The 19808-nt window shown below is 42.4% G+C and overlaps 1 protein-coding gene across 4 annotated transcripts in view; it reads right to left on the minus strand.

Annotated features, from left to right (window-relative positions):
- Positions 1 to 735: 735 nt before the first annotated feature.
- The window catches only part of BEST3 (bestrophin 3), a 38433-nt gene continuing 19360 nt past the window's right edge, over positions 736 to 19808 (minus strand). For all 4 annotated transcript variants that reach the window (XM_054580096.1, XM_054580095.1, XM_054580097.1 and 1 more), the window contains 3 exons: positions 18887 to 18967; positions 17063 to 17214; positions 736 to 1993 (listed from right to left, as the gene is read on the minus strand). In XM_054580096.1, coding sequence (XP_054436071.1) covers positions 1054 to 1993; positions 17063 to 17214; positions 18887 to 18967 — 1173 coding nt within the window. In that variant the 3' untranslated portion in view covers positions 736 to 1053. The remainder of the gene's footprint in view (positions 1994 to 17062; positions 17215 to 18886; positions 18968 to 19808) is intronic.

Consider the following 19808-nt stretch of genomic DNA (forward strand, 5'->3'; position numbering starts at 1 on the left):
GTCCCAAACAACCTGGCAGCCACAGTCGCTGGTCCCATGTTGTGACATGACTGGGATTTTCGCGTTACGAGTTCGAGTTAAAGACATTCAAGCTTTGTTTTTGGTTCCATAGCATTCAGTTGCACAAGTTCCATGCCCTTCTTGGCTTCAGTTTTCTCCCGCGGCCAAGGCCTAGAGTGGATGCGGAAGGAAACGGCCATGGCGGCCAAGGGTGTGGCGGGTTATCCCTGGCGCCCACACCCGTCGCTGTGAGGCTGGAAGTGTGCCAAGCTGGGTTCGCTGACCTCGTCAGTTATTCTGTTGGAGGCTTTGCCAATGCCTCATATTTTGAAAATCATGCCAAGAAGTAAGCAACAGAGTTGGCAAGAGAAAATATTATAACCTGCAAGGTGGGACAGATGAGAGCCATTAGACAAGGAGCAAGAGTAGGAAGAAGGGGAGGACAACAGGATGGGAGAGTAAGGGGGAAGAGAGAAAAATGAAGTTGTGAAAGTAGACAAGGAAATTGAAGAGAGATGAAGCTATCTGATGCTATGAAGCTTAAGAATATAGAAGTGATAATAATAGTTTAGAGAGTGGGAGTGAAATGGTTAGAAAGCCTCAAACAAAAAAAATTATAATTAGAATGAGGCTTTTGAAGCATTTTATGATCCACCTCCTTGTCTTTATAATTGAAGGAAAGAAGAAAAAAAAAAAAAAAAGGAAACAAGTAGGGAATCCTTTGGCTCCCTATTGGCAAAACTAGGGGGTTGGGTTATGATCTATAAGATGCTTTCTAAAGCTAACAACCTGTGAATTCATAAATCGTACACATATTTAAGATGGCTTATTTGGTTAAGAGAGATCACTGTGGTCTGTGCAGTGCCCATGAAAACCGCTTTGTGCCAAATGACATGAATGAGCTTGATTTTATTAGTTCTGAAAAACTCAGGATTATAATGCCCTTCAAAGATTTAAATAGCTTATATAGTATGATTGTTTTTTAAAAAATTAACCAGCCCGCAGGTATGTTCTGGAACTAAAGTTGAACTTTTGGGAAAATAAGAATTTAGACTAGAACCCGATCTTGGAACTTTCTGGCATTCTTCTGAGAGATGCCTCTGTTTGCTCGTTGTTAAAGTCTACAATGTCCGTTTCCTTGGTGTCCAGGTTTTCCATTAAATACCGCACGTCAGGAGAGGCCTGGGAGCCAGCCACAAAGGTGATGCCACTGGTCTCTGAGGATGTTTCTGTGTCAAGTAAAAGGGTCGGCTCCGGGTTCACGGGCTCCGGGCTCCGGCCCGCCAGCGAGGTGTGGCTGGACTCCAGGAACCCTGGGAGGCTCCACCTTTTCGGGAACTTGTCGTTCTCAAAGGGGTCTTCCTCAGCGGCAAGCTTGAAGATGTTCTTCTCAGCTTGGGTTGAAACAGCCTGGGGACTGGGGCCTTGAAGAGGTGTCCCCTCCCCTGAGGGGAACAGCATCAGTCCCTCGGGGTCCTCCTGCTGCCCAGTGCTGCTTGGCTGAACCCCGGTGAACTCAAGGCTCTGGGTAGAGGCAGTGGAGTCCCGGTGGTGGTCGTCCACGGAGGGCCCTGGTGCTGTGATCCGCACCTCGGGGACCTGTGGCATTTTGGTGGGGGAGGCCTTCACGCTGGACTGCGGGGTCAGGCTCTGTAAGGTGCTCGTCCGGCTGGTCTCCCTGATTGTGGACAGCTCCCCCAGGCTGGAGTACAGCTTGGGGCTCCCCTCTGGGGACAACTGCTTCCGGGAGGCTGAGGCACGGTGGGGGCCCCTCAAGGGCACATCCAGCAGATCCTTGGTGGGGCTGAGGTCCCTCTGGGGGAAGAACATGGAGCTCTCGCTGACCTGCCTCCCATAGCTCCTGCTCCTGGGGCTGGAGGGGTGTTCGTGGGCACTCAGGAACCTCTTGACTTTTCTGATCATGGAATGGCGATGGCCGTGCTTCTCATAGTCCCACAGCCACTCGTCCCCAGGGAAATCGGACGCAGGCAGCCTGAAACACAGAATGGCAGCTTCAGGGGCCTATCTGTGGGGGCGGAGTCCCAGAGGAAAGCGCAAGTTTGGTATTTCTGCATTGGAGATTTTGAGATGGGCAGGGAGGGTGACTGGCTGGGAAAGGTCTAGCAGAGGCTCTCAGAACGTTTGGGTGCCGGGTCCTTTTAAAACCTTAAACATTAGTGAGCACCCCAAAGAGATTTGTTTATGTGGATTGTAGCTATTGCTATTTACTCTGTTAGAAATGATAGCTGAGAACATTAAAAATGCAAGAATGTACAAGCACACATTCCATTAATTGTTAAATGATGACATCATCACATAGCATGTAGCCTCTGGAAAATTCCGCTGTACACTCATAAAAGAATGAGAGTGGAAAAGGCAGGTAACATTTTAGTATTACGGAAATGGTTTTTGCAACAGCGAGCACTGCTGTAGCATATATAGGGAAGTTGTTAAGAGAGTAAATCCTAAGACTTCTCATCATAAGGACAAAAATGTTTTTCCTTTCTTCTTTTCCTTCTTTTTATTGTATCTATAGGAGAAGACCGATGTCAGCTATACCTACTGTAGTAATCATTTCATATTATAAATCAAGCCATCACGCTGTATACTTTAAACTTATACAGTGATATAGATCAATTATTTCTCAATAAAAGAAAATGACAACTTTGACCTGAAGGAATTGCATCTCAGGGATCTGCAGGGGTCCCCAGATCACACTTTGAGAATCACTGATCTAGAGGTTTGAACATTAAAAAAAAAAAAAAAAAAAAAAAGATCTAGCATGTGTTCTCTCTCCCTTATTACAGATGAACTTAGGCCATATTTTCCCAGGATCCATAAAATTCCCCAAACAATGGATCACAGCTAAATTTAAGACAGTGCAAATAAGAGCTAACATATACTGACATCCCATGCTTTAATTCATTTAATTATCACGGTAATCTTGTGAGTTGGTATTGTCATTACGCTTCACACTTTGCAGAGGAGGACACTGAGGCCCAGAGAGGATCACTGAGACTGTGCAGCCAGTGAGGGCCAAACCCAGAAGTCTGATCCCAAAGTCTTTGCCTTTAATCACCTTGATACAAAGCCTGAAGAAGAAATGTGAACCTTGTGGAAAGAGGATAACCACTGAGGTGGTGTGGACTCACGCTGTAGGTGGGCTCCCTGTGGGATTAAGTTTGATGGATTTGCTATTGCTGAGAATGTTTAACATTTGAGACACAAAAAATTCTACCCTTTTAAAACTTCTTCTAGGCTGACATAAAATGGATCATTGAAATAATGGTAAAGGCTATTGGGTAGTAAGGCCTACTCCTGCCTCAAATTACATGGGTATTTGCCTCACATCTCTGTGGTCTTACAGTCTTCGTGAGGTCTGAAGAACTACTTAACGCTTTGCCCTTAAACTACAAGCGCTTCTGTTGGCTGTGGGAGCAACGGTGATCAGGCTGTCACAGTCCAGAGTTCATATTGACATCCATGGTGACGAGATGCTTTAACTGTGTCCAGTGCATTTTATATGACAAAAGGGAAAGTAAGGATCGCATAATATTGGTGTAACCTGAAAGAGCAAAGGGAGCAGTGAAAAGAAAACATCGTTCCTTCTGTTTATGAATAAAAGATGGGTGATTGAGATGATTAACTGGCTAAATGTCCTGGGATGGCATCCGATTACAACCTCGTGCTGTTATTCTAAAGCCCCAGCCGTGCCCTTGGCTACCAGATAGGCCTCTGGCCCACTGTCCGCTGCGCACGGCTCAGATTCTGTTACGTTGACTTGAGAAATGCAGACTCATGCTTCAGCGGCCCTGTGACCCTGCCGGTTGGGTTTCATTAGGTCAGATCTCTGGTCACACCTCAGGAGCCATGCAGTTAGGGAGGCCACTGAGGAGCAGCCAGCGCAGCTGTTCACTAAGACTGCCTTGCTGATATGCTCTGGGAATCGAGGCAGGCAGACCTCTAGCCTCCATTGGGGATCTTGACTTTTTGTTCAGGATTTGTTTTCCTTAGCTCCTTGTAAACCACACCACCTTGTAAGAATGAAAAAAAAAGTTCTAGGAAAAAAGGTATTATCAGTACTTCAAAATAAGGAGTCCTGCAAGAAAAATTCCCCAACTTTCTCACTAGGCACTGATGTGGTGGTTATGCACTTTCAGCTGAGGCAAGACAGTTGAGGCCCTAGGTCACAAAAGGGGGAAAAACTGACCAGATGTAAAGAGCAAACTGCATAAAAGGCCAACCCTCTTCCTAATGTTCCTGATTCACCAACTGACATCGAGACCCTACTGCTCCTTCCTGTCTCGTGAGATAGTGGTGTGGACGCATGAGATTTATCCACTTACCCAACCAAACTCATTGAACACCTAGCATGAACAAATTGGTTACATTAAGTACTGTATAACGCAATTTAAAAGGAGGGTGAAGACGTGTACAGCTGACCCGTGAACAGCAGGGGGGGTTAGGGGCATTGAAAATACACCTGAAGTTTTGACTCTCCAAACACTTAGCTACTAGTAGCCTGCTGTTGACCAGAAACTTTACCAGTAACAAACACTCAGTTAACATATATTTGGTATGTTATATATGTACTATGTACTATATTCTCACAATGAAGTAAGCCGGAGAAAAGAGTGTTATTAAGAAAAGCATAAGGAAAATACATTTACAGTATTTATTGAAAAGAAATCCCCATCTAAGTGGACCCATGTGGTCCAAACCTGTGGTGTTCAAGGGTCAGTTTATATAAATAGCTAAATTTGGAACAAAGGAAGTTTTTGAGCTAGACTTTTAACGCTGAGTAGGAATCAGATAGGCAGAGAAAGGACAAAGTACTCAGGTGGAAGAAGTGACAAGTAAATAAGGTAGCAGGAGAGTTTAGGCCCTAAACTGTAGGATGTTTGTGAGGAAAAGGAAATAGTTGAGTTGGTGTGAAACACATAGGATAGTGTCAGGCGAAAGGCTAGAAAGGCAGCCTTGGACCATGCGATGAAGAGTCTTATACGCCAGGGGGAGGGACTGGGACTCGATCCCAGAGGCAGCGGAGAGCTCTGGGTCTTGTCTGAGAATGGAGAGCATAGTTAGACCTGTGTCATTTGGTAGTAGTGTCCAAGCAGGCACAGCTACATGGGAAGCAGCATTAATTATTAATTGTCAAACAAATGTTTTGAGTAAGAAACATGACTTGGGAACTTTCTACACTGTCAGTAGGAAAATGGGTCTTTAGGAGAATACTTAGGGGTCTGTGATCTGTGAGGCAGTTTTAGGAATCTCATGCTGAAGTGATTAAGGAGGCCCTCCAGTCTCTATAATACCCGAGAGCAGTGTGACCCTCACCTACCGATGAACCTCACGAACTTCCTTCTAAATGAAATCTTCCATGAAGGACACAATGTCCATCGCCCTTGTCTGATAGTCATGGTTCCCAATATGACAGCAGAAGCTACAGTTTAAGAACAAAAGAGTTTAAGGCTTAGAGCATGCGGAATAGGATACATAAGTCCTCACTTAACACCATCAATAGGTTTTGTGACTTTAAGTGAAATGACAGGTAAAGAAACCAATTTTACTATAGGATAATTGATATAAATAAGAATTAATTTCCTACAGCATTTCATAAACATTATAATAAAATGATGTTGAAGGAGATGACATTATTCAAGGACATGCTGTACTTGAAAAGATTTTTTATTTCCCAGTTGGGAGGCTTGGGTGTAACTTTTAGGGTCTTTTAGACTTTCTATTTCTCCTTATTTGATTTTTAGAGTGTACCCTAGTGTACGGGCCCAAATATAATACCACTTAAAATGCCCCCAAACAATTATAGCAGAAATATTATATGACAGAATGTCAGCACCCTCATTATATTGCTATGTATTAGAGAAGGTCAGCTTAAAAAGCTAGGTCTTATATTCTGGAAGTCACTTGGACTGAGCTAGGCAGGTAATTAGAGACGGGGGACATTCATGGAAAGTGCCAGGCAGCCATTAGTGTCCAAAGATGGAATTTGAGAATTGCCTCTGTGGTAAGAAAAATCTTTTATTGTGGGAGCTTGCGGATCTAGAATGGCCGCTGCCCAGCTGACACTAACTAGCTGTGTGACCTTAGGACACCCACTTAACCTCTCTGTGACTTAGCATCATATTCGGTAAACTGGTGACAAGTTTACTCTACCTGCCTTACAGGTTGTTTGGGAGTTCAAAAGGAGTAATCTATATGTGGGAAAGCTTTGAAGACTAGAAACGGTATAAAAAGAACTCTTTCAATGACTGGCACACTTTCGGAGGTGGTTTCCGAATGAAAACTGACTTCTCACACGTGATTGGAGGAAATGGCAGTGTCTGCCTCAGGGCTACTCCCCCTTTTTCCTTCAAGAGTGTCCTTTAAAAAAATGTTACTAACCCTCGGAACTGCCACCCAACAACTAACGCGTTTGAAGGGACGCTGTAACAACCATTTATTGGTAAGACTAGGGTTCTGGGTGAATGAAGAGGAAACACAAAGAAGAGGGGAAGCTGGATTATTCGAGGGGAGGAAGACAGGGCCAGTCACGTGGTGGGACCACCCTGACCTTGCTTCTCAAGATTGTGTTTTATGCCATTTGCAGACATTGCCAAACCCTGCAGTACACATTTATTGCACAAATAAATCATCCATGCAGAAATATAGAAAAAGTGAGCATGAGAAAAGCTGGGCCATGTATTGGGCCATTTTTGAATGGGAAGAGAAGGGTCAGTGCAGGAGAGAGAATAGGTTGCATTAAGCTCCTCAGGCTAGTTGGTTATAATTTAGTCTAGAAGGATGGAAAGTGTGAATTATTTCTAAAGGTCAGATTATTGTCTGGATTGGTGTCTGTGTTCTTGCTTGAATCTTAAATATTAAAAAAAAAAAAAACACCTTCCGATTTTTCAAAATATCTATTGAATACCTACAAAACTATCAGCCCCACAGCCTTCCTTGCCCATGACAAATCTCTGAGAGCAGCAGCAGCAGTGATTTAATTAAAGGCTCTTGCAAAGATGCTGGGGCTGGTAAGGGGCGCAGAAGAATCCTCGTGGGCTCCGGTTGCCAGAACAAAGAAGAGGCAGGAGATGGGACGGCAGCGGATGGCAGCCCACGCTCAGGCTTCCTGGGGTGTGTCTAAGATGGAAAGACCAAAACAGCCCCGATGACACTCCTAGAGGGAATGCGTTTTTTCCAAGCGAGCTTTTTGCAAAGCCACCCTCTTCACTAGTGCAATTAGGCAAATACAGAACTTCAAGAGACTGAGGGCTAAAACTGGACGATGCTTGCCTTTTATTCCTCCATGCCGCTTCGAAAGCGGTGTTTTGGCAGTTTAGATTCAAATAATAAGAGGGCATTTTGACAGAACTGAAATGAGAAATTTAGGAAAATGATATTTAATATGAGTTCTTTTCACATCAGATTTCCTGTTTGCAAATTGCTAGTGTACACAAAGTCAGGCTTGGAGGGAGCCGATACTTTGCCTGAAAATCTGGTAGGGCAAAAAGGCACAATGTGTAGAGGAGCATTTATTCCTGGGCAAGGCAAGATGTACTCTTCAAACCCATTAGAGGCAAATGCTGTTATTTTTAACCTCCTGCACTGCAGAATCACCATCAAAGCTGTAGTCAAGGATTTATAAGCTGGGCAAGGGAAACCTCAAGGCTGAGGTGGGAGGTGTGGGGCCAAGCGTGGTGAGGAAAATCCAGTAGACAGGAGGTTGTGTCTTCCCAGTCCTCCTCTCTACTCCTTTGCTGGGGACACTTTCAAGCTAGTGGAGCATCATAAGAGGTGTGCTTAGCTCAGAGCTGCACACAAAGCTGGCAACCCTACCTCTGCCTCCCTGTTACCTCTCTGCTGGTTTGGACCAAGCATTACAGCAAACCTGGTTCAAGAATAGGAGTGTCTAGCCTCATGCAACCATTGTGGTTATGCTCATCTGGTCTCTACTGGCTGATGCAAAGGGAAATTGTGGCCCAAAGTAGAGGTTCACTTACTGTCCCCCAACTTTTAGTACTGTTGTGTTATATAGTTCTGTTAGAAAAGAATATTAAGCCATCTATACCTCTCACACCTTTTAGGAGGTGACAGCACCAATGACCACCCCATGTCAGCATATGAGAGAACCCCTGGGTAAGTTCTAAAATTATTAACTTAATGCGCACTCATCTCCTTGGCAGTTTCTGTCTCTCCTTCCTTTCTGGTGCATTAAGTGAAAATCAATGTTCTAAGAATACATTTTTGTTCAAGTGGGCAATTCAGAATTCAAGATATTTTTGGTTGTTTATGGTACACGCATGCATTGTTATATCTTTCCTTATAAAGTGAAAAGATTTGAATACAGTTGGCTAAGAAAGGATGACTGAATAAAACATCCATCTAGAAGTATATTTAACCACATGGTAATAAAGTCTTTCCTTGCTAAAATACATATTTAGGTATATTTGAACTAATATCACTAAGAATACTTCTGATTTACTATGTAATTTTACAAGCTTTGTGTATATTACATACATATTTGCATAATTGCAAAAAAGTAGTTGTATTATTGTTAAATATTCTTAGGATTTTGGAATGAAGATAGATAAGATTCTGCACTGCAGAGTCACCATCAAATCACCATCATTATTTCTGGTTAAGTGGTTATAGTTTGATATAAATCTTAAATAAATTCCTCAACTCTTAAATAGGGGAACTATTACAAAAATTTGAATATTTCTCTTCTTTACTAAGGGGACCCTTCATTGACATCATGGACACATCCCTTACGATCACTGTAAGAGTGAGGGAATTCTGACATCTTGAACCATGGCAGAGAGCCTAGGAAAACAGCTTCCTTTAAACAGGACTGCAGGCGGCAGTTTGAGGTTCACAGGCTGAGCGCGTGCTTTCGGATTAGGACGCTTAGAAAGAGCACAGTCCAAGTGCACGCCTTTGTCCCTCATGACACGCTTGCGCGATTCATTTCATAATTCTCCAGAATTCTTAATCCTTTAGTTGCTATGGATGTATATTTTTATTAGGGGTTTCCAATGCCTTTAAGGGATTATTTCTTCTTTACCGTTGGCTGTTTTGATTTTCAAGGCAGGATTAAAGGGAGTTGTGAGACTTCGGGTCTTTAATTTCCATATATTCCATTCCTCAGAGACTTAGCAAGTTGTGCTAATGGATAATTCCAAGTATTGAAAAAATTATAAGAATTTCGGAGTGACTCATGATGGTGTAATATGAAGGCAAGCATTCTACCTCAAGCTAGCTGTGTGTGGTAGGCTAGGCCTGCACCTTACTTTTTGTTTTTTGTTTGAAACGGAAATTTATTTTCAGCCTTGCTGGCTTGAGTTTACACATTCTGTCTGTTTTGGTGAAGTGAGGTTTATCAAGCATAGTGTTTACTTTTGCTCAAAGAAGACCCATTTTTATTCCAGTGCTTGGGTGTGTTTTCTTATTGAGCATCTTATGGACAATTCTTCTGATTTTTTTCGGGTGGTTTTTTAAACCTTGGTTAATAGTGTCTCCATGGTTAAACTAATGAGAAGATGCCTTAGCTGAAACAGCAGATCAGAAAGTGTTTCACATTATGACATAAGAACCTACTAATCAAATTAAAATGAAATCATCTCGGCTGTGTAATGGGAAAAGAGTTCAAACAGGAAAGATTGTTTTCGTTGCTCAGTTAATTCATAGGACGGTTTATTAAGCGGGCAGTGCTAGCCACACAACAGTCGATGCTATTTATTAAATGCTCAAGACAGGTATATTTATGAAAATAAATATTTTTGTAAATAAAAATTTATATTTTGACTGCTCAATTTGGATTTTCAACTGGCCTCTTTTCATTCAGAAAATTGGCTCTTAATATGCCCCATACGAAGACTGGGAGATAGAAATTCAGCCCTCATTTAGCGTTAGAAATGATACAATATAATTTCAAAACAGAGGCTTTTTGATCTCAGACTTGACAGAGGAAGATGGGCCTGTTGGAGCTTCCTTCGGGCTGAGACCCAGGGACGAGCGGGTGCGGAGAGAACTCCGAGTCTGGCTTCGCTGGCCGCACAGGCCCCGTCTCCCCACCACCCCCACTCTCCACCCTCGAGTCTCTCCCTCCAGCTCAGGCGCTGAGGCCCCTCCTGGCGACCACCCCCGGCCCCCAGGTCCCCCCATGTTTTCTCTAGGACCTTCTTCTGTCAACCCGCCAGCTCCCATGACTTTCTTGGGCTCCAGCGGCTCCTTTCGCTCAGCCTGCGGTTTTTCCTTCCTTTTGCAGAGCAAGATTTATCGTTTTGTTTCTTTATTACATCTTGCTTTATCTCATAAAGGATTTGAGGTGGCTTATAAAAGTACATACAATGCAATACTATATAAAATTAGGCTACTATAGGAGAGCTAGAAAAAAAGAACAACGACAAGATGAGACCAATAGATGCAGTATTTGGTCTCTAGGGCAGTACCTAGAAATACATGCCCCCAAATCCCACAGACTTACTAAAGGTGGGCTACAAATTTGATTTCCAGCTTTTGCCAGCCAGATGAAGAGGAGAACATCATCAATGATAAACCTCACAGTCTGTAAGATAAATAGTGTAAGTATTGCCCGGAAGAGGCAATTTTTTTATTTTTTTCCTACCCATGCCGAGATAGATTTTTGTTAAGTCATACAGTAGACAGTTCTACAGTAAGTGCCCTAAGGAGTCTTCATGGATCTGTCCGAGTAAGACCAGGGCATAAAGAGAAATTCCACAGAGATGGTTAGAGAAAGTCTACGGAATGGTGGCAGGGAGGAGGAGGGCAGCTTCTCCTTTCCCTTGAAAGATTCTTAAGGTGCTCCCATCATTAAATGTTATTAAAAAATGCCATTACCTTGACTCCATGTCTCTTACTAGATACTGTCTAGCTTGCCTCTTCCCCTTAAACCAGATTTCTCAAAAAAAAAAAAAAAAAAGCAGTCCATAGATTTTTAATGAATAAAGGAATTATCATGAGGTTAAAATTTTGTTTTATTTTTGTCTTTTGGTAAATGGAATTGTGGTTATATTGCTTCACAATGATCCAGAGACAGGGAGGGTAAAGGCGGGTCGGGTAATGGGCAAACCAAGGTTGGCCATAATTTGGTAATTGAAGATGGGTCTGTGGAAGTTTATTATGACTTATTCTCTACTTTTATATATGTTTGAACTTCTCCACGATACGATTGTATTTAAAAACTAGTTTACACGGGCAGTCTTGATCTCCTTACCTCCTTTCACTCCTCAGTTCACTGAAAATTAGCTTCTACCCAACACTCTCACTTGTTTCTTATGACCTTAAAATGCAAACTCCTATGGCGCTTTTCAGGCTTTATATTGAAACTTTGCACCCCTGCCCTCTACAACAAGGGATTCTTTGGGCTCTTCTCCTGCATTCACACAGACCACCTTTCTAGGCTGACTCTTTCAAGAACTCCTTTTCCTCTGACGGCCCTTTAAGTGGCATCTTTTGTACTTGACATTTTTCCTGGGTGCTCCCACCCACTTTTATGGCTCTAATAAAAACTCATGTACAGCTAACAGTCAAATGCGTCTCCTGCTGGTCATCTGTGAATTGCCCAGAGGTGCCTCAACTTCAAAACAAGCACAGGGGAGCTCATCATTTTTCCTTTGAGCAGCTCCTGCTTTTCCTCTCTCTACTGTCCTTTGTCCGTTACCAATCACACAGTTGTTCCTAACTTCTCCTTCCTTGAATTTGTCCCTTATGCCATCTCCACTATCTACATCCCTTCTAATGTTAACCTAGCACAGGCCCTTCTCTTCTCCTGTCTAAACCATGCTCACAGCCTGCTAACAGGTCTCTCTGGCTGCAGTCCTATCCCTAGTCGGCTGTTAGGCTAACACACAAATGTGACTCTGTCGTTTCATAGCTTTGGAAAAAGGCTGAAGCTCTTTGCCCAGATTATTAAACCCTCCATAATCAGCTCTTACCTCCCTCTCTGGATTCATGTCTTGGCTCTTCTGCTTTGCATATCAAAGTGTTTTCTAATGGAAATAGCAGAAAAGTGGTTGTGAGGGCCTGCGGTGGTCATGGGGGGTGGGGAGACATTGGTACAAGGATATAAACTTTCAAGTATAAGATGAATAAGGTCTGAGGATCTAATGTGAAACATGGTGACTATCACTGGTGACACTGTGTTGCATAACTGAACTTTGCTAAGCGAGAACTTAACATTCTTACCCTCCCTTAGAAAAAGTTAACTACATGAGGTGATAGATGTGATAATTAACTGAGGGGGGATCCTTTCACAATGTATATGAATATTAAACCACCACAAGGTATTCTTTAAATATCTTACAGGTTATATGTCAACGATACTTCCATAAAGTTGCAACTTAAAAAAATGCTACTCTAAAAACACTATCATTCTTTTCTGTCTTGGCTCACATGGCTCTGGAATGTCCCTCTGCTAAGCCCCCACACTTGTTAATTAGTTCCTAATTAATTCTTATAGATGCATATTAGATCCCCTCAATTCCAAGAGGCCTTCTCTGATTCACAAGGCTGGGTGAAATGTATCTTCATGGTGCTCCCATAAGACTCTAAGTATTTCTCATTTATAACTTGTCTCCTTATTCAAAGTTTAAGAGGTAGTTTTATTTTTGGCCTCTCTCAAGTATCTGGCATAGAACCATATCAGAGGGCTTGAAAAAATTTTACTTTGACAAATGAATGAGTACATTCCATCTGTGAAGATATAGAGGAAAACAAGAAATGTTAAATTTGTACTTGAGAGGCAAAAGGGAAAAAACTTATTTCTAGTAATGTATATTTGGTATATTCATAGAAAATAGGGTCATATTTTGAACATGTTCCTTAATATAGAGAACAAAAAAATTACCTCCAAGGAGTCTCCTTTTTATGTGGAAATGAATAGTGTGCTGACTGAAAGGAAAATGAGGCAGAATAATTTTTCAGGTTGCCCTTGAATCACACTTTTGCTCAGTTATTGAAGGGCATTGCCTTGATTTTAGAATTTCTGGGTCATGGAAATGGTAATTACAAACCTGAAATGTTGATAATGAAAAGATAAGGGAAATTTGGTTTCTGAGTTAAATATGCTGGGAACATACACTTTAAATAGAATAAGAAAACAAAAAATCTTACTCACTCAGGAAAGGATTCTACATATTTATCAAGCAGAAAACACTTTTCTGAAATGTTTGCATCTGTACTATGTTGACACCTGGTCTTCACCTTAATCCAAAGAGCTCAGTGACTCAGTCATCATCAGCAAAACCACCTGTGCTACAATAATCCTCACTTTTACCTTCCCTTTCACCTGAGCCTTGGTCAGATGGATCACTTGATATTGACCTTGTATTTGGTGAGTGGACAATTTGATGTTCAGGGAGTTATCTTTTATGATTTTACAGGATACCTATTGTTTTGCCAGCCTGTCAAACCATTCACCCCTTTCCTGGTAACATCACCCTGATTTTTCTTAAGACATCACCTACTCCATATGGTTGGCTGGGGCTGACCCCATCCCTTGGTCCAAAGATGGACAGGTAAAGCAGCCTTGGCTAACCAGAATACTGAGTCTCCCTGCCCATAGTGATTGGTTCAGAAGTGAGCATGCTAGTCAAGCCCAGCCAATCACAGCAATTCCAGTACTTCAGTTGAGAGTTGGAAAGAGATGTGCTCTTTTCTTAAGATTTGCTAAGAAGATAGGTGTATACCTGGAGCTGCTGGCTGCCTGTCCGTCATTTTACCATCAAGAAGGGACAGCTGCCTGAAAGCTAAGTGAGTGGAGAGAAAAGCAGACCTGAGAGACACCCCAGGATCAACGAGGGTGTTCCTGTGAACACTGCCTTCCAATGCCAGTATTCCTGCAGGGATCTTCCCTGGATTGCGAGGCTGCCCTTCAACGGTCCTTGGTCACACAGAAATTTGAGATCATGTGAGATTTCACGTAATGGTTTCCTTGATCACTTGGTCCTAGTGGAGTTCATTAAATGCCTCATGAAAACCTGCCTTGATAGGCTCTGGCCTTGCTCGTGGCTGTCCCTGTCCTGCTAGCGAGCGGGCCATCTTAATTAGGAGAGTCTCTCTGACAACTGGTAACTTCTCTCTGCATTCATAAACACTGTAGCTCCTGATTTTTTCTCAAGTACTTGTTTTCTGTCCCAGATTTCCAGGATTAGAGTTTAATTTGAAAAATAGCTTAGCTTTGTTTAATCTTTCTGTACCTCAGTTTGATATTCTCAATTAAGAGACCTGTACTAGTTATAATAATAATGCTTTATAGTTATATCTGGAGTGTTTTTATGTTTATATAATCTTGTTTAATTTCCCCAATAATCTTTTTGGGGTAGATATTTTCTTCAAGGTCTTATAAAGCCCTACTTCTACATTTTGATATTTAGAAATAGGAAAAATACATATTTTAATTCTTGTTAAAGAATGTGAGCACTTAATAGAATTATAAAATTATGATGATTAGGATGAATATGTGGATCAAGATAAAAAATCTTGAGATAAAAAAAAATTTACACAATGGAATACTGCACAGCAAGAAGAAGGAGCTCCTACCCTTCGCGACAGCACAGATGGAACTGGAGAGCATTACGCTAAGTGAAATAAGCCAGTCAGTGAAAGACAAATACCATATGATCTCACCTATAAGTGGAACCTAATCAACAAAACAAACAAGCTTTCAAAATAGAACCAGAGACTTGAAAACAACTGACAGTGACCAGAGGTGAGGCGGAAGGGGAAAGAAAGGGAAGGGGCATCAAGGAATATGTATAGAGGACCCATGGACAAAGGCAAAGGGTGGGTAGGGTCGAGTGTGGGAGGTGGGTGGGGTGGGTGGGGTGGAGGAAAATGGTGGTGGGAAAATAGAGACAACTGTACTTGAAGAACAGTAAAAAAGAGAGAGAGGAAAAAATCATTTTAACCATCACACCAAAACAACTCCGTGGACACCAGACTGGGAGCACAAGTAGCACTTGGAGACTAGAGTCGTCACACTAATTCCCTGACCCCATCAAGAGGGGCTGGTCTCTCTTTATTTACAAGTTAGATCTTCAACTACTTCGCATTAATCCATGATGGGAGTCGAGGAGAAGGTTAAAACACATTTAATTATCTAAAACCAAACTGACAGAAAAGCATCTATTAATTTTCTAAATTGCAAAAGTTGCCAGATACCCATGAAACTGCCACTGCAGAATGCATTAAAAAATGCTGAGTAGCGCAGACAACAGGAAATGACTATTGATGGGGACTGAGCCACAGGCTAGGGTGGGTGTGTGCTCCCTGGCTGGAAGGAGCCAGCGACGGGAGGCCCAGGTTCAAAAGTCCCTCTGCAGCTCCTGCAAATCTACTTTGTCACCCTTTTCTTTGGGTCTTAAAGGGCTTTCAGCCTCAGAGGCTCCTCTGGAGGATGAGCACTACAAATCACTATTGATGAGGATTAGGAGACATTGGGCTAAGAATAAAGCCATATGGAAATAGGATTGAAGCTAGATATCCTGATAGCAGTGTTAAAAACAAGACAATAAGCCCCATATGAAGACCCTTTGCTAGGCCCCACATCACCACAAGTACAGTTTCGGCTCACCCAGAAGTGCCATCTTAAGCCAGTCCATGAGGAACCAGCTGATCGGCCCCAGTGAGGGATCTGCCTGACAGGCCCCGGCCTTCCCTGAGGAAAGGAACCTTGCAGTGACCAGCCTGCCCCTCAGCCTGGCATCGTTCCCTTGTCCCTGCAGCCTTCTGCCTGGGAAAGGCTTTCATTTTGCACAGCTCGTCAGAGCTCCTGTCTGTCTGCTAGATTGAATGCTACCGGAGTCATGAATCATTGAGTAAAGCCAACTGGGTCTTGAAAATGCACTCGATTCTTTTTTTTTTTTTTTTTTTTTACAGTAGGGGAAAGAAAAGGGATGAAAACTGGGGGCAGAGGAGGGGAAAGAAGGGTCACACGTGGCAATTAAGAATTGCCACAGAATTACAAACTTGCTTCCAAAATTTGCTAGAACTGGCTGCAGGGAACAATAAGACACAGTTTTTTCAAAAGTTGTAAGAAAAATTCCACAAGTTTTTTCTTTTTCTGTAATTTCTGGGTGGTTTCTTCTTACTTTTCTAAATTTGTCCATATTCTTTTTAAGTTACTTGGAAACTGTGGCATCTGCCTTCAGCAAATATACTTCAACTTCCCCCATATTCACACATTTCTCCAAAGTCAAATACATTATCAGATTTAATAAAATTATTCAAGAACTGTGCATGTTTACTTCAGGCCTCAGCTCATTTATTTAAAGCTTGTTGTGCATAGGGACAGATTGTTATATTAAAACCATGGAACAGAGATTGACTTGTACACTAAACATAGCTGGACTGAATTATAATCTTAGGGAAAACTTTTGGTAAAACTCATCTCATTCCTAAGATTTGCTAGTCTCCAAGTAGTGTAATACCATGACTGCACATGGTACATGCTCAATAAATACTTGTTAAAAAATACATTTAACCCTGGCCTGGTAGCTCATGTAGTTAGAGCAGCATCCCAATATGCCAAAGTTGTGGGTTTGATCTCTGGTCAGGGCACATACTAGAATCAACCAGTGAATGCATAAATAAGTGGGACAATAAATCAATGTTTCTCTCTCTCTCTCTTCCCCTTTCTCTCTCTCTCTCAAATCAATAAATTAAAAAATACACTCAATTAAATGTATTAAATAATAAATGACTACATAATGAAATAATTAAACTACTCTTCAAATTGCAAGGAAAAAAGAGAATAGTTTCATAACTATTAGGAAAGTTTGCTGTGGTATCAAAGCAATATAAAATGCAAATTACCCCAGAACAAATATGCTCACATGCACACTCCCTACGCATATACAATATTTCAACCAGAAACTACATCTCTTTACTCTCTAACTCCCTTGAGTATATTAATTATATCTGAAATTTATAAGATATTAATAATTAAAAGTTGTAATGAAAGTAACTTCAAGAATAGGGCAAAAAAAGATCAGACTTATTTATTTTCTAAATGTTGATGATTTTATAAAAATGCACTTACCCCATTTCGACTGTTGACCCCAAGAATGAAGGAATACAGTAGTCAGCAGCTGCCAGCGTATACGGTGGCCGAGCGGCAGAATCGTCCCAGTAGATGTCCTTCTTCATCTTGGGTAAGCTCATGTGCATTTCATCCACAGCTAAAAGAGAGACCTAAAATCATTGTTGCAGTGTTAGAATGATTCAGATGTGAATTGCACAAAGAGAGTAAGTTCCACAGGGTGGATGGGGTTTGGAGGGGGCAGGAGCACAGCCTGTTGAGTGAATATACAAATGTCTCTAGTTCTTATTCCCTGCAACCAGGGCTGCTGCAGAGTTGCACGTCGTTTACTGCAAGAGAGCATTTGACATTGGGGGTAAGGGGGTTGTGAAACTGCCCAGACGGGGTTCATTGAGCCACATGCCTCAGAGTGGAGCTGCTTCTTACATGGATGCATGCATGAGAAGCAGCTTTTTCTTCTTTGCTCAAAGCTACCATATTATCTATTGGCTATCCTGACAACGGATACCTCAAATCCCAGGTATCACAGGAATCTGAAGATTCTCAATTCCCATTCTGTTGATTCCATAAACACATTTACACTTGATATCATTTCTGATGTGCCTTGAGCTTTTGTTGGTTTGGAAAAGTTTATCAACACCCTGTACTGCTTGGGGCTATCTCTTGACTTTGACAAACTGCTGCATGAGTAAATGATGAATCCTCTGGGAATCCGATATTTTCAGTGAGCGGTTTAGGCATTATGCCTTCTCCCTAGCAGACTGACAGTGTGATTATTGAGGGCGGTGATGGAGAGGATGGACCACCAGCTGAGCCTGGAGCTGGACCTGGGCGGCTGGAGGCTCCTCACCCCACTGCCCTGTCCTTAGAGTGTGTGTTCTGCTCACAGTGGGAGCCGTTTTCAAGGATGCAGGCTTGAGAGAGCAATGTGTTCTTGAGGCCGTCAGGATGACAGACGTGACTGAACCCAGCAGTTAAGGCCTCTGTATAAACTTTGAGCCTCTGTGAGGTGGGCTCAGAGATCTACTCCATCTTGTGGTTGCCAGAGACAAGCCTTGTAGGTAAGTCCCCTTGCTTATTAAACCTGCCACCTACCAAGCCGGAGTGGCCTGCCTTTTCTTTCAGTCTCTCTCTGTCCCCACTGCCCCCCGCACCATGTACAGGGGCCAGTTTGCGAACCAACAGTGACCGACTGTGAGGTGTTTGAACCTGTTCAAGAGCTGAGTAAAGGCTTGAAACAAATAGAGAAGCTGAAGGCCTTTTCACAGTCTGTGGTTCTCAGGGTAGAGAATGATGAGGAGAGTCTTGCCTAAAAGGAAAGTCATCTTATGCTGGTTCATCCTGGAATAATGCCTCAGGGCGAGGGCCTGAGGCCCTTTTGGTGGGATCCAAGCAGATCTGAGATACAGGCCGGTGGGCCCAGGCTCCCAGGGTCCAGCTGAGGGGTATGTGGTAGGAGTCTGGGAACTCACACCAGATTGCATCTGGCTGCCATTTTATGTCACTGTTAACCTCTCTGGGTGGCAATAGAAAACAGATCAAAGAACGAATTAAAATATTGTTCTGTACAACACTAATAACAACACTTACAAAGAAAACTGGCTTGAAATTCTACTTAAAAGTGGCTAAATTTCACTGGAACTGAGATCTAGAGCCTGTGAGGCTCCAAAAGGTCCTTAGACAACACACTGAAGGGCCGAACCTCCCTCATTTGTGGCTAAAGCTCTGAAGGTCAGGGTCCTGTGTTCAGAGTCTATTTAGATTTAAAACATCACAAGTAATGTATTATTAATGTTTATAAAGGGGGAAAAACGCTCATTTCACCTGCAAATTTCTGTCAATGCACCAGTTAGTTTCAAAATCATCATCGTCTTCTCCAAAAGGGTTGATAAGCTGCTCAGCTACCTGTAGTGGAGAACACAGAACGAGTCAGCTGTGATGTTTGTGAAGGCTAAGAATGACGGTTGAAGGTGATTCCTCTTTCACTCTGTTTTCTTTTGTCACTTTCATAATATGAAGCCTAGAGAGGGGTGGTTGTTCAGTAGACACAGATACATGTATTTATCAGCAAATGAGACTCGACTCTCAGACCACAAACGATGCATCTGCAAGGCAGGCTCTCCAAGGGATCTGTCTGTTTAGATGGTGACAATGCAGGCCCTTTGCAAGGGCCGGTTTTGGGGTCAGATAATTGATTTCCAAGCACAAATCAAACCAGCGACTACTGAAGGAGCACAGACAGTGTGCGAGGCACTCACGAGGCGCGTTCAGGGGCGCAGTCTGTGCTCTTAAGGAATTTACAACGGCCAGGTGACAAGACAAAATGTATATGTGGGAAAGGTTGAAACAGCAAAGAAAGATTTAAGTCACAATTAAAGAAAATAATACAAGGAGGTTTCATAGTTATTGGACATAACTGTTCAATGAATGAGTCAAAGAGGCAGTAAGTCATAAAGCTGGAATTTGGCTGTCTTAGTTTTACCCTAAAGGATTTACTGTTGTCTAGCACTTAGTCTTTGTACTGGGAAAAGTTTAGGTAGCTTCTTACCATATTCCTTCTAAGAGTTGGACAATATTATATGTGCTTACCATGCTTCTAATTGAATAATCTTCTTGAGAGATTTATATGCCAAATATGACTCACCTGATATTCTCATTTTTGAGGACTTCCCTTTGATTTTTTACTATCTGGGTGTGTGGGTGTGTGATTTTTCATTGGGCCTAGATGGGGAAAACTTACAAGTGT

The sequence above is a fragment of the Pteronotus mesoamericanus genome, unplaced genomic scaffold, assembly GCF_021234165.1.
Source record: "Pteronotus mesoamericanus isolate MK-2021 breed Mesoamerican mustached bat unplaced genomic scaffold, CSHL_Meso_final contig_56, whole genome shotgun sequence".
Taxonomy (NCBI): Eukaryota; Metazoa; Chordata; class Mammalia; order Chiroptera; family Mormoopidae; genus Pteronotus; species Pteronotus mesoamericanus.